The sequence below is a fragment of the Polyodon spathula genome, chromosome 12, assembly GCF_017654505.1.
Source record: "Polyodon spathula isolate WHYD16114869_AA chromosome 12, ASM1765450v1, whole genome shotgun sequence".
NCBI lineage: Eukaryota > Metazoa > Chordata > Actinopteri > Acipenseriformes > Polyodontidae > Polyodon > Polyodon spathula.
Window position 1 is genome coordinate 23,107,708 of NC_054545.1, and position 14,602 is coordinate 23,122,309.

The 14,602-nt window shown below is 40.3% G+C and overlaps 1 protein-coding gene across 7 annotated transcripts in view; it reads left to right on the forward strand.

Moving 5' to 3' along the window:
- The window catches only part of LOC121324180 (ankyrin repeat and KH domain-containing protein 1-like), an 81,856-nt gene extending 68,616 nt beyond the window's left edge, over positions 1 to 13,240 (forward strand). For 6 of the 7 annotated variants that reach the window (XM_041265739.1, XM_041265740.1, XM_041265741.1 and 3 more), the window contains 7 exons: positions 168 to 317; positions 3,535 to 5,162; positions 10,236 to 10,412; positions 10,908 to 11,159; positions 11,709 to 11,884; positions 12,168 to 12,332; positions 12,740 to 13,240. In XM_041265739.1, the coding sequence (XP_041121673.1) occupies positions 168 to 317; positions 3,535 to 5,162; positions 10,236 to 10,412; positions 10,908 to 11,159; positions 11,709 to 11,884; positions 12,168 to 12,332; positions 12,740 to 12,799 (2,608 nt within the window). In that variant the 3' untranslated portion in view covers positions 12,800 to 13,240. The remainder of the gene's footprint in view (positions 1 to 167; positions 318 to 3,534; positions 5,163 to 10,235; positions 10,413 to 10,907; positions 11,160 to 11,708; positions 11,885 to 12,167; positions 12,333 to 12,739) is intronic. The other variant, XM_041265743.1, reaches the window with a different exon arrangement.
- The last annotated feature ends 1,362 nt before the right edge of the window (positions 13,241 to 14,602 follow it).

Genomic DNA, 14,602 nt, shown 5'->3' on the forward strand with positions numbered 1-14,602 from the left:
TAGAAGCGGATGGCTAGATGAGAGAGACGATTGTACTGGCTTGTTTTGACAGGACATTGAATAAATAGGTGTTCATATTAAAACTGTAATTGCACAGTAGCATAACAGGAATGTCATCAAGTACCTAAACCTGTGTACTGACTCGCCCCTATTCTTCTTTTCCACAGATCTAAGAAACTCTCGGTTCCTGCCTCGGTTGTGTCAAGAATAATGGGGAGAGGAGGCTGTAATATCACTGCCATCCAGGATGTCACTGGAGCGCACATTGACGTGGATAAGCAGAAAGATAAGAACGGAGAAAGAATGATCACGATCAGGTTTGTGCTTTTAAAGAGCTTAGGTTCCTAATGAAATCTGGGTGTTTTTTTGTGCAGTGATGCAGAAATTGTTGTTTGTATCATTTGTCAAATCAATTGCTGCGATATTACAGGATAATGGCATAGATAATGTTAGTAAGTCAGATGTTTAGCATCATATAGCAATCTACACTTGCAAACCTTCCTTGTCAAATAATACTGGGGTTTCCATGGAGAAATTAAAATAAGTCTCACTTTTTTCTCACACTATTTTAGTAGTACCTTTCAGGTGATTTGAGTTTACATGTAGAAAAATTCTCCTTCCACATGCAAATAACCTAATTAATATTGAAATATGGGATATTTAAATATTAAATTGTATATTTAAATATTTCTGTCTTGAGTTCCAGTGTGGCTTTGCTTTAGGGATGTCACGGTATACCGGTTTTATGGTAAACCGTGTTATAAACTGCCATGGTTTTGAAACCGCAACCATTTTTCTATACTATGATTACTGAGTTCACATTGTTTGAGGTGATATGGGTGCGTTTTTTTATTCACTGTCCATCGTTGAGCCACTGTGTTCATTAGAGTGGTATATTTTTTGACCGGGGTGGGGGGTTGTACTTTGTTCTTCAACAAATAGGATATAGCCAGAATACTGGATGCAGCATGCCACAAATAGGTACTGTACTTGTAATTCTACTTTTATTCACAATCATTGCTATTATTATTATTAGTGGTGGTAGTAGTGACACATACTGCAGTAATTAAGAAAATTAAAGAATAAAAACAGTACTAATATTTTTGTTAATTTAGCGAATGCCTTTATCCAGGGTGACTTCCTTAACTTACTCCAGCAGCTTATATTGTTTGTTTTGGATTGTTCCTTTACTATAGCGAACAAAAGGCTTTTGATCCAAACAGCATTGTTCCAGGAAGGATGTACTGTTTGACTTATGTTTAATATACGCCATTTGCACATTTTAATATATAGTGCATGCACATTTAATTCATTTTTGTTATTTTTCACTTCCCATAGTGTTAACCATTTAACAGAGGGTATAAAGAAGTTTGGATCAGAATCCAATGTCATCCCTTACAAAAGTAATATACTACAAGTATACATGTGCCAAGATTGTTGGATTTTAATATACCACTGCTCCATATAAGGGTCGTAATTCCTGACTTAAAAAACAGCCATTTACGACATCCCAAAAATATTGAGGATTTGTTTTACAGCCGTGGAAAAACAAGTACGACCCCTGCTGCTTTAATGAGTTTTGTAGAGCAGATTTCTGAAGTTCACACAACAGAACTACAGAAATATGCGCTTTTCAACCGTCAGAAGTTTCTATTGGTGCTGCGGTGCACACACTTTATAGTTACTGTTAATTATTTCTGTCACTCTCACGCGGTAAACACACATGTCGCGCAGAAGCCAAAATAAGATGAAGCAGGCATTAAAAAAAAAAAAAAAAAAAAAAAAAAAAAACTTCCTCTCTTGTAACAACTGTAATGGGCTGTACCTTTTATTTTAGAAGGGAAACCTGAAAACATACGTTTTTTTTTTTTTTTTTACATGAAAATCACTTATAGGGCTATACAAAGTATACTGATATTTTGCATTTTTAGTGCAATGTTTTATATTGCAAACCCACTACAAAAGTTGAAAAATAAACTAAATACATTTTGTTATGATGTATGATTAGTATGTTACATAAGTGTGCAATATATCTGCTTATGTTAATTTAAGGTACAGAATAAAAACGGTGTAAACCCCCTTGAGGATTCTATACCAGTAGTGACCAAAGTTTATTCAAAGGTTTAGTCTACAAAAGACTACACATATAAAAGCCAGGGTAAACCCTAACTTATTTATTATCACAGAACTGTACTGCTGCAGTTTGTGGGAAATTTAAAATTACTCCTGCTGACAATTTTGGGAGTGATTACTGTGACAGAAAAAAAATGATCTGGCGCACCAGTATACTATTGGTACCATTATATTATCCTATTGTGACACAAGTATACTTGTAATATACAACTTTTTATGTTCTCTTTGTAAATCGTGCAACGTAGTTCTCAAATATTGGACATTTTAAAGATTGTGTCTTACTTCTCTTTTGAATACCTGCATTGCTCTGGATCATAAAGCTATAATGCTTTGCAATTGCCTGCATATGTGGATAACTGTCGAAAAATGTGTAGAAACAAATTAAAACACAAGTCGGGGGGAAAAACTAATGGAAGAATGTGAATCAGTGTATGAACCTTGCCTTGGAATTTGAATGAATTAGGTTAGAACAATTTTGTGTTGAAATGGTCAAAAATCACAAAAAAAATTGTGCCCAAAGCTCATTGACAAATATCTTAATCTTTTAAAAGAGGTTATTACTAAAGGTGCCTCAACTAGCTATTAATTTAATTTTCCTTGTCAGGGTGTGAATACTTTTTAATTAACATTTTTTGAGTTTTGCAAAAAAAAATGCTGAAATAAATAATTGTACACATCTATTTCTTTCCTCATCCACAAAAGCAAAACTTTTGCTTCAAAAGATTTTTCCTAAAATTTTTGTTGGAGAAATTCATAGAAATTCTATATTTCCATTGCGGTATGTAAACTTTTGACTACAACTGTACATTGTGTGTGTTTTACTTGAGTAAAAGTACTGTTACTTGAAAAAAAAATGTAATTAAGTGTAAAGTGTCCTTCTAGAAAACTATTTCAGTAAAAGTACAAAAGTATCATATCTTAGAAGTACTCGAGTATCAGAAGTAAAAAGTAGCCGCCCTTAAATTCTACCCATGGAAATCCACCTGAAAAAAAAAAAAACCTCCTGCAGACCTACAATATGTATTCACATCTGATATTATTGACCTTTTCCTGCTTGATGGAAGAAAATCTATGTTCTTATTGTACACACACTCTGAACACAGTCTGCCAATATCTACTTCCTAGCTGTCCTTACTGTATCTATTTAAATTTAGAATAGCAAGTATTTTTTTTTTTTTTTTTTTTTTTTAAAGTGTTAATCAGTGGCTATAGCAACTACTCCTGGTTCTATTCACAAGTTGTAAAACACATGAATGCAGACTGACATCCAATAATTTATTTCAACTGAGCACTAGCAACACAGACGTGGTACTTGTTCCCAGAATAAACTTTATGAACACAACAGCACTATACCAGTAGTGACCAAAGTCATTTATTTAATTTGATATTATTTTTTTTCAGGGGAGGAACAGAATCAACCAGACATGCAGTGCAGCTCATCAATGCACTGATTCAAGACCCTGCCAAGGAACTAGAGGACCTGATTCCCCGCAATCATATCAGAACCCCTGGTACCAACACCAAAATCGGGTCAACTTTCACTACATCAACCGGGGCTACCAGCACCACTGCGTCTGGAAACAAGGCCATAGTTTCATTGGTTCCATCGTCCTCAGTGTCTTTCCAGCCCTCCTCACCATCAACATCGCTGTCTGGCAACAAGCTCAACAAGAACATTTCAACAAGCGTGCGTCCTCCTTTTCCCGTCTCTCTCCCTTTGGCCTACGCCCACCCCCAGCTTGCCTTGCTGGCTGCCCAGACCATGCACCAGATCAGACACCCCCGCTTGCCCATGGCACAGTTCGGTGGCACGTTCTCCCCGTCTCCAAATACCTGGGGGCCGTTCCCTGTGAGACCTGTCAGTCCCGGTAGCAGCAACAGCTCACCGAAGCACAATGGTGGAGCCATTCGCCCCGGTTGCCACACCACCTCCCACACAGATTATACAGCCAACACAAGCACCCTTCCCGTCACCGTATCACCTCCCTGTCACATCACTCAGTCTGCTGCCTGCCTGACCAACAGCCCCACTCCCTCATCGGTCAGAAAGCAGCTCTTTACCTCTGATCCCAAGACGAGTACAGTGACAACAGTGACCTCAACTGTGACCAGCGTCTGTAGCTCCCGTCCTGCCAGCTCCCCAGCGCCTCTGCACTGTGGGCAGCCCACCACTCCCCCCACCCCCCCTCCGCCACCACCCATCGCACCATCCACCCCCAAGAACGAACCGTGCTCCCATGTCTCCGTGATGAAGGACAAAAACTCCGCCAGCACCGAGCAGACAACAGCAGGACACGTGACGCAGTCGACCGCTCCAGGCAGCTCTTCGGAGAGTAGTAACTCTGGAATGATTGGAGTTTTCCCTTCTACTGCTTCTTCAATGCCTTCACTTCAGCCAGCTGTAGCTGGTATGCACGATAGTAGGCCACTTTTATCGATGCCCTTCGCGTCTCATGATGATCACGGACACATGGCTCCCTCCAGCCTATCCACAAGCCGCACAGTCACTGTCTGCGCCAGCTCCGTAACTCATACCAGCAACACTTTACCTCGTTTCGCTGCTCCGGCCCCTCACGCCTCCCCCCGAATGCAGCACGGCGTCCCCTTCTACCCCATGGTCCCCGGCTCCACCCTGCAGCAGGAGCAGCAGTCGGTCTTCATCCCGTCGGCACAGTCGCAGGATCCCATCAAGCAGGCTGGCATGCCCCCTTCCATGCAGCTCTCCTCCATCAGTGTAATGAATGGTTCACAGGTGCACTTCAATCATGGAAACAAAGCCTTGCCTCCAAACTTCAGTCCTGCTGCGATTTTCAATCACTTCAGCAGCATCTTCGATAATAGCCAGGTGAATACCAACCCAGTCTGGGGCGCTTGCCACCTGCCCACGCGAACACCACCTGATCAAGCCTACAACGCACCAGCCACATACATGAGTAACATGGGACAGCTGGAAAACGTGCTTCCTCCCGATGGCTCCAAGGCTCCTGGGTACAGGTCTGCATCCCAGCGGATTGTAACAAGTCCCATTGGTAAGATTGGCTTATTACTGTGTTAATCAATTTCTGTCATAGAATATGTTCCAAGGTGATTTTTAGTGACAGTATAATTCATGTAAATTGGTAATTGACACCATGTGTGAAGTGTGCTTTTCTCAAGACGTGTTTGAAGTATAACGGTTTACATGATCTTTTCATTTTTCCTTATTTGTGGCTTGTGGTAACTATTTCCATTCACACCTTTGCAAGCTGGATGTTCCATTCATGGATAATTAGCATACATACATACCGTATATGCTCATTGCGCCCAATCTTCACTGTCTGTCTGTATTCATATTGGTGCCCAGTTTTACTGGAATCACTATTGGCAGTGACAGTCACATGAAGAAACAGTAATACCGTTAGCCCAAAACAGTGATGTAGATCAGCGGTTCCCAAACTGTGGTTGCAAAAGGTTCCAAGGTGGTCTCTGAACAGGGTGCAGTTAATGTGTGGGCTGTTGCAGGTTACGTCCCGCTGCGGCCTTCATGCCCCCTGTAAGCTAGCGGCTCAATCTGGCATACCTGTACCAACCTGGTGCTGAAGTCACAGAACTGGTTCCGACAGTCATTTGCTACAGTCATCGAGCCAGTACCGAACTAGTTCTGAACCAGTGCCGACCCAGTGTTAAATACAGTGAACCGGTAATTACCGGTGCCGAACTGGTCCCGCTAAGTAGATTGGAAATTTCTGCATCCCTTACTCTGCTCGCGCCTCTTCCGCATCACCCTGTCTTAGAGAGATGGCTGCATGCTCACACCATGTTCTGCACCAAGGGAGCGCGGACATTGCACCCGTGAAAATAGCCCAGGCAGGAAACCGTCTTCAGTCTTCCACATTCTCCTCGAGTTCTGCCTCTCCTTTCCCCTCCACTGTGGAAGAGGAAGACATAAAGAGGAGGTGGGCGGACAGGAGCTGGTGTTCCCGTCATGGAGGACATGGAGTCGGACAGCACGTCCCCAGCGGTTAAGCTCTTCCTGCCTGCAGAGCTCATACTGCTAATCTAGAGGGAAGTGCAAGTGCCCTGGCCCACAGCATGGGACACAAGGCAATCAATATTTGATAGTGAGCCCTGTCACCTCTCCCATACCCCCACCCATATTAACCCGGATTTTCTATTTAAAATCCAGCCTTCCTGAGACCATCCTGCAACAGCTTCTGCTGTTTCCTGTTTGATGGACGTCCTATATAAGGATACATGATGTGGAAAAACTGGGTCTGTCCCATTGAGGCTTCCATTGCTGCCTTGGTCCAGGTGCTTGATTTGGTGCTCCTAACAAGCAGTGCTAGGTTGGAGGTGATCCTCAAGAAAGTCTGTTCAGCCAGGGCATTCACTGCATGGTTAGGGAAATACAATAGCATCATGGTAGCCTACCAGTCACATTTGCTGCAGTCCCTCTCTGAGATCCACAGGCCCTTGCCACAACAGCTGGATGAGCTGTGCCTGGTCAACAAAAACCTGTATCCAAACTTAACAGACAGGCTGTAGGCAGAAACCTGGCTTTCCCAAGCATGTGTGCCTGACTGGGACAAAGCACTGCTGCTGGGACCCCCCAATCACTCCAGGGCATACGCTGGGTCCCGCGGTGGATGAGATGCTGCAGCGCTCTCACCACAAGCAGGAATCCACTAAGGAGCTGGTTTAACTGCTTCCCAAGCGACCACCTCCGGGATGTAAATCAGCAGCAGGGTGGGGGGTGCAATACACGGATACACATTGATTGGAATTTCACATTTGTAGTTCTTTTGGTATATATATTACAGACAGAGGCTGTATGCATGTAAATGTACTTAACCATACAACAAATCTTTAGCGCTCATTTAAAAAAGTGATCACTTTTGTCTGCATGGGTCAATGATTTGTACTGCCCATCTGATATATTTTTGAAGTGCAACAGTTGCTTTTACAAAATGAGTTTTGAAAAAAAAAAAAAAAAAAGACCAGTTCTTGTAAAAAGTAGTGCTTTTTTTATTTTCTATCTTGACTCTTGACTTGTCAACACTCAGTCACAGGCGGCAGGTAGCCTCCCCCCTGCTGGGGAACAATCCCCACCAAGGAAAACAGTGCTCCCTAACACAAGAGCCATTAAGAGATGCTTAGGCCAGGGGTTTTCATTTTTTTTTTTTTTTTTTTTAACCCCTTTTGTCCGGAGGTTTCAGCTCAATTTTTGCTCTATTGAATGTTACCATAGTTGCAAGAATAATCTGATTTTTAACTAATGCTTTTTTTCCCCCCACAATAATTTGTCACAACAGTTTGGGACTGACAGTCTGCTGGTTTAGGACAGAATAACAAACATGAATTCTTAAAACTTTTAACATCTTTGGATGCACAAAATCAAAAGACAGTGTGAATCTCTTCGGAAACACATCTTTGCTTTCTATTCGGCAAACTTAATAAAAAATAATCCAAAATACTATGCACTGTAAATGTTTATCTCTTTAATATTTACTTCCCATTTCAGAATAAGTGTGCGCCATTAATGTTCAAAATCAAAAACATTAAAGATAAAACTATAACTAACATTAACAACACATTCAACCAACTGCTACTGCTTTTACTAAAATGTAGCCGTGCCTGAAAAAAAAAAAAGTTTTTAATCAATTTGTATTCATTTTTAATCAGTTTGTTTTTATTTCATGATACTTTGTTAATCGGCACAACAGCATACATTAAAAGGCAAGTACTTTTGGGAGGAATAACAGTCTTGTTGGACAAACCCTCTAAAATACGCAAGCGGCGGTTATGAGTCGCTAGACTGTCAATCACTTCATACTATTCACTGGAATATCCCGGTCAATGTTGAAGTGCAAGCCCAGCTAGTTGGCTTTCAGCGATCGTATTGTGAAGGTAGGTCTTAATTGCCTGAGTGAGGAAAAATATCTTTCTGCACATGCTGTTGAAACTGTTAGGGTAAATAAGATTTGCAGAAGCTTGTGTACATTTGGTAAGTGCCAATATCGCAACATTAATTTTCCTTTAACTTATGTTATTTTTGTTGTTTGTATATATATGAAATAAAATCAATAAAAGCTGAAGCTACCCCAAGACCTCCCTCCCATAATCCCCCAGTGCAGCAACGATTTACATACAAACCCATGATCTCCACACACTCCCATTATTATGTTTTTAAATGCTGTTTAAATAACCAATTAAACCTAACTCTTATTTTTTTTAGAATGTTTTAATTATGTAGAGGGCAGTATGCCTCAGCTCACGACATTGTACTGCCTGCTCACATCCAGTGTGAATGAGCCCTAATACAGCTCCCGAGGGGTTGATTTTTATATGTTCGTTACATGTTAGAAAAATGGGATTTAAAGGCATATCCTTAAATACCATGCACCCAGGACAATACATTCAGCATTTGATCAGACCACCATTAAGAATTTGAAACCCAGATTGACGCTGACGAATTGGACTGGCACCTGAATCAATTTATCTCTGTCTTGGACTCATCACTAAGGCTACGATTTTGGCACTGCAATTTTTAGTACATTTTGTGGGCAAGGTATGCTGAGAAAAAAAAAAAAAAAAATTACGTAAAGGTCACCAAATAATGTACTTTTAGCTAATCAGCACACACAAGAGCTTTGAAATAGTACACCAAAAACAGTGATATAAAGACTATTGCTTTTGACTACTGATAAGTTTAACTGTTACTTTTTAGAGGACAAAACTTAGAGGTTTTCACGATTCTGAAACAGCATGTTGTAAAGAATGCCTCCAAGTCGGTAAATTTCGGTTCTCTGATCCATTTGTTCTGTCTTTACAGAAAACAGCTCGCTCACAGTTTTTTGTATAGCGGTCTTTCCTGCTGCAGATTCAACGGCTTGTAGCTTCTTTTGTGTAAATAGCTTCGAATGTGGTTGTCACAGCTTGCTTTTAGTTTGTAATCTACAGGATCATTACATGCTATACAAAACAGCATGCCACCACTTTCATACTCTGCTTAGCAGTGATATTTGCCACTTTGCTCGCACTTCTGTCGCCATTTTTTCACCTGATTTTTCACCCATAAACGTCTACTTATTTACACGTTTGCTTGCTCAGCTACAAATCTTGGCTGACCTACATAGCTACATAGGAATGCTGTATTCATAGGCAACCAAACAATTTACAGATACTCTCATATGTGTATTTTCAGTGCATGACATACTGCATTTTTTAAAGGAATTGCCTAATCAAATATGTTTTTTTATATAGATTTTCCAAGATTTCACAGACTCTTCTAATTAATTTCCATGACTGACTCATCAGTACAGGTGTTCAATCCAGTTGGGAGTTCCAACTTCTTTCACATCATTTTATGAACTCAGTCATTAACTGATCTTTAACTATCCCAAATAATGTGCATTTTTTCTGCTTTCCAGTTGCTAAATAACATGTCATATGATTAGAGGTCCTGATTTTAGGTTCAATCCTGATGAAACTTAATTCCTACCCTCTGAAGTGAATTTGGGTTTAAAAGAGTATTAGTATGTTACAAATGTAAAACTTCTGATGTTTTATTTGTTAGTAGTTTGATAAAATAACTAGAATTTGCCCAATTTCCCCATCACTGTGCATGCAGAATTTGAGCCAGGAAAAAATAAGGGCTCCTGGTAAAGGCGCTCTGCGCGGAGTACAGGAATGCGCCCTATAGCCTGGAGGTCGCTGGTTCGAGTCCAGGCTATTCCACTGCCAACAATGGAAGGGAGTTCCCAGGGGGCCGGGCGCCTGCAGGCTTGCCTGTAAGCTGCCTAGAGCTGCGTTGTCCTTCGACACTGTAGCTCTGGGTTGGTTGCATGGCGGACCTGCAGAGTGAAAAGAAGCGGTTGGCTGACGGCACGCACTTCAGAGGACAGCGTGTGTTCGTCTGAGCCTAAAATACAACTTGCTATTTCAAACTGGGAGAAAAAACGGGGTAAAATCAATTGCTGACTACTAAATAAATAAACCCTGAAAACAGAACCCCTAATTATAACTGTCTGGATAAGTCTGTTCCCCTTATTTTAGTTGTATAAATAAACACATTTAATTTCAATTGAAAAAATTAAAACCAATTTTCTCATGTGTATTTTCAGGAATGCATGCTCTAGACCCTTCTGGCAATTCTATTTCTTCCTCTTCTACGCCACTGACAAGCTTTGCCACAAGCATATCAGGGAGCCCAGTCTTTTTACAAGGACACGCTCCCGTAGGGACTCCCAGCTTCAGCAGACAGCATTTCTCCCCACACCCATGGAGCGCTTCAACCTCATGTATGTACTGGTATTTGCTGTGCGTTGTGAAAAGACTGCCTTGGGTAACATGGCATTAAATCTAACACTGTTGCATGTGTGTCATTGTTGGGTTTATTTTTTGGTTTTTTAGTATTTTTTTTTTTTTTTTTTTTGCTTTGTTAATTTTAATGTCAGATACGCAGATGGTTTTCAAAGCACTCCATAGTTTTGTTGCCAGTAAGTTAGTGCATTCTAGATTGACACTTTACAAAAGTGTGCTGTGCTGCTGGTGTTTTTCTTGGATGTCTGACCTCATTTTAGCTTGCAAAAAACAATTGACGGTTAAAAATGTTCCTTAAGATTACATAAACATTTGTGACTCCCACCTCCACCCTACAGTCAAAATATGTTATGAAATATGAGCTCAAATAAGGCCAATATGTTTTTGGAAAATCAAATGAACAGTTTTTTTTTCTTTAGTGGAATGGTCATTTTTTTTATTAACATCCATGTTTTTGTTTAATGTTTGAACAGGCGAATCTCCCGTTCCATCTGTGTCTTCTGGCACATCCTCTCCTCTGTCTGCTTCCACCGCTGCTCCTACCATGATTCAGGCAAAAAGCAGCAGCTCTACCCAGGATCGCAAGGTGCCCCCTCCCATCGGCACAGAGAGACTGGCTCGCATTCGGCAGACCGGCTCCGTCAATCCAGCACTTCTCAACACCAACTACACAGCCCCAGTCGGACATGGGGGGATTTGGTCGTTTGGTGTAGGCAGTGCTTCAGGTAAGGGGCCATTATGTTTTATGTTTATGTATTATAGTGGAACATTTTTGGATAAGATTCAGTTTGGATACAAGGGCTTATATTGAAGCTTGCTTGTGTTCACCACTAGCATTGTATTTCTAAAGGGTAACGTGAAGTGTTTGGTTCCTGCATATTATAAGCAACCTGATGGATTTAAGGAGCAGGAGACAGTGATCATGTATAAACTCTGACAAAACCGAATTTAAGCCTGTAGTCTGTCTGCTGCCAGGCATGCCACATTAATTTGTTTGATAATTGTTCAGTTGAAATTAACATAATTTCAGTCATTTTATAAAGTAAATTCTTCTCAAACAAGAAAAAAGGAAACATGGGGCTGAATTAAGCATCTGGTACATTGAGGGTGTAATAGGCTTTTGACACCTTAATTTCTGTTAAAATGGAGACCATGAAACTGTTTTGTTTTCAGGTTTAACACATTACAGTTTACAATTTTTTGTGTGTAAAGTACAAATAAAAGGAAACTGTTTAAAATGCATTTCTGAATCAGCACCTCATTTATTCTTTCAGAGGCCATGTCTGGGTGGTCCCAGCCCCTCATGAGTAACCATATGATGCATCAGCAGCTGTCAGACCAATCTGCCTTTTCTCAGCATCAGCCCATGGAGAGAGACGATACTGGAACAGTGGCACCCTCTAACACCTTCCATCAGCCCATGCCTAGTAACTTCATGGATTTCCCTAAAGTAAATGCATTAAATGTTGTGGTTTTTTGAATCCTCAAGAGTTTACTATTAACAGTTTAATTGTTTATAGTCTAAAAATATGTATAAATAGTTTTGGTATAATTTGGTGATTGATTACCTAACTTTAAAATCAAGAAAATGCTTTTCAAACAACAAAACACCTGCTACTAAAGCAGTAAGATCTTGTAGGGGGAGGTTAAACAGAAACAACTGATTTCTATATAAACCATGAAATGACAAAGAATCAAGCCACCCCAAACCCTCACCACCTCCTGTTCTCCAGGGTCTGCCGATGTCCATGTACGGCGGCGCAATGATGCCTCCTCATCCAGCAATGGCGGAAGGTCCAGGGGGCCAGATGTATAATGGATTACATACTGCCGATCCTGCTTGGAATCCCATCTTAAAGGTTGTCCCAAACTCCGCAGAAAATGCAGATCCCCAGCAGGTAAAATTCTAAGCAGTATTTCAAACAACTACGATCCAAGAACATTGCTTCCTTTGACAACAGTTTTCAAAGAGACCTGTCTGGAAGTCAGCCAATTCCTGCCCACTGGATTTAGGGAAATTCATCAACAGCGGAAGCTCTTGCTTTGGCTTTTTGTTTTTGTATGCTTTTTTTTTTTTTTTTCTCCTTGATGTGTTCTGTATAGTTTTAAGTTTGTTATAGATAGTGAATTTCTTAAGCCCAGTTTTAAATATAAGCATATAAGCTCTTCTGACGATTCTTGTAAAATCAGTTGAACATGTGTGTTGAATGTACACAAGCTCTGAAAGTTTGTGAAACGAACACTAGGAACCCAAGCCCTGCTTTGCATCACTGTTGCTAATTTAAATCGCTTTGTCTTTCTACAGGTCTGGAGTGGAACCTGGGCACCACATATTGGGAATGTGCATCTGAACCATGTTAACTGAAGATGATACAGGCATAATAAGAGAAAAGAGAGATATGTAAACTTGTGTTCTAAAGTTACATTGGAAAAGAGGAGACCATTTTTGATGTGCCTAACTAAAATTTCTGTGTGGGCTGTTACTTTTTATTTACCACTGTCAATGAACAAAATGATTGCCTGTACAACAGGATACATTCTCTACTTAGTTTAGCCATTTTGACTTTAAACCCACATAAACTGTTCTTGTGCTGTAGGCTGAACAGTACTGTAAGCTATTTATATGCAGCCAAGAACTAGATAATTACATTTAAAAACCTTTGAGTGGTAAATACATGTATAATTGTTTACATACTAAAAAGGGTTAAAGAAGAGTAAATTTCATGTCGTATAGTGGCTCTACTTTATGTAGCCTGTATTAATGTGAAATATTTACCTTGATATTCAATAAAAAGATGGAACTGTACTAGGCTACTGTGTGTTTCTTTCTTGTCTTTTTGTCACCAGGAAATAGTTGAAGAGCAAGTACCCTCATGGGTGGTATGTTGAGACTTCTTACCTGACTGTTTAGGTAGTGCTTGTGTTGGGGTGCCTGGACTTTGTAATTTTCCACAGGTTTGAAATATGAAAAAAAAAAAAAAAACTGGGATGGAGGTTGCTGTCTAAAACAGACTTTCATGAATTTGAAAAACCTTATGTGAACTTAAGACCGAGACCTTTTGTTCGATATGTACACCAGACTATGTACACTGTATATAACAATTATGCTTGTAACATTGATGCAGCCATAGCTGCATATTAATAATAATCTATATCAAAGTAAAATCTCTATTTTCACAAAGACTGCATTTCATGTATTGCCTGTAATAGACATGGGCACCAAGTTTCTGGATCAGTGTGACCTGCATTCACAGCATGTTTAGGTGCTGAGGCTTCTCCATATAGTTCATGCACTCAATAAAGCCACAAATTTTATGTTGTGCTCTGAAATTGCAGCTAGGCAGATTGCTATAATTTATCTGCATGATTAAAATGACTGGGGACTTATTTCTCTTCAAAACTGCCCTTTACAGAAAAGTAAAACTGCAAACATTCTGCTAAACGCAACTAAAACACTGTCAAAACAAATACATTAGAATTAAACTGATGTTTCACCTATGAATCTAAAACAGAAGAAACACCAGAGACGATTACTTATTTTGTCTTCATTGTGGGGGGTTGGTAACCACACCTTCAGACAAATGTGCAGTACAGTACAGCACACTACAATCTTCAACACTGACACACTGGACACTTCTCTGACAATTGCTGCAAGTATTGTGTTAACTTTAAACTCAAGAAATGGTGATTTTTTTTTTTCTTCTTTATGTAGAACTTCAACAGAGTCCTTTTCAAGTACGAGGTGTAACCATTACCGAATGGGATATCTCTTATAGCCTGAATTACCTGAGCACTTTAAGAGCCCCTTCTGCATTAGCCGTCTTCTCCGCAAGCAGGACATATCAGTGACTCTCAAAGGGATCAGCACTGTTTCTTTCAGCCTGCCAGAGAAAGGAGTGAGCTCTGACTTTTCAGTCAGTTAGGATAAGTTATAAGTTGACATTTCACATTTTCTCTCCTTTCAATTTGAAAGTAATTTTGCTTTGATATTAAACACATAATTTGATCTTCTGCCAGGTTCTGATTAAGTCCCACTGTGGCCTTGTCTGCTGTGCGAAGCAGGCAGCTCTCCCTGCCCCTTCCTTTTCTGCAGCTAAGTTCACGCTCCCTTACTGCTCGGCTCTTTGATATTTATTGCTAGAGACTTTTCCTATATACTATATCTTGA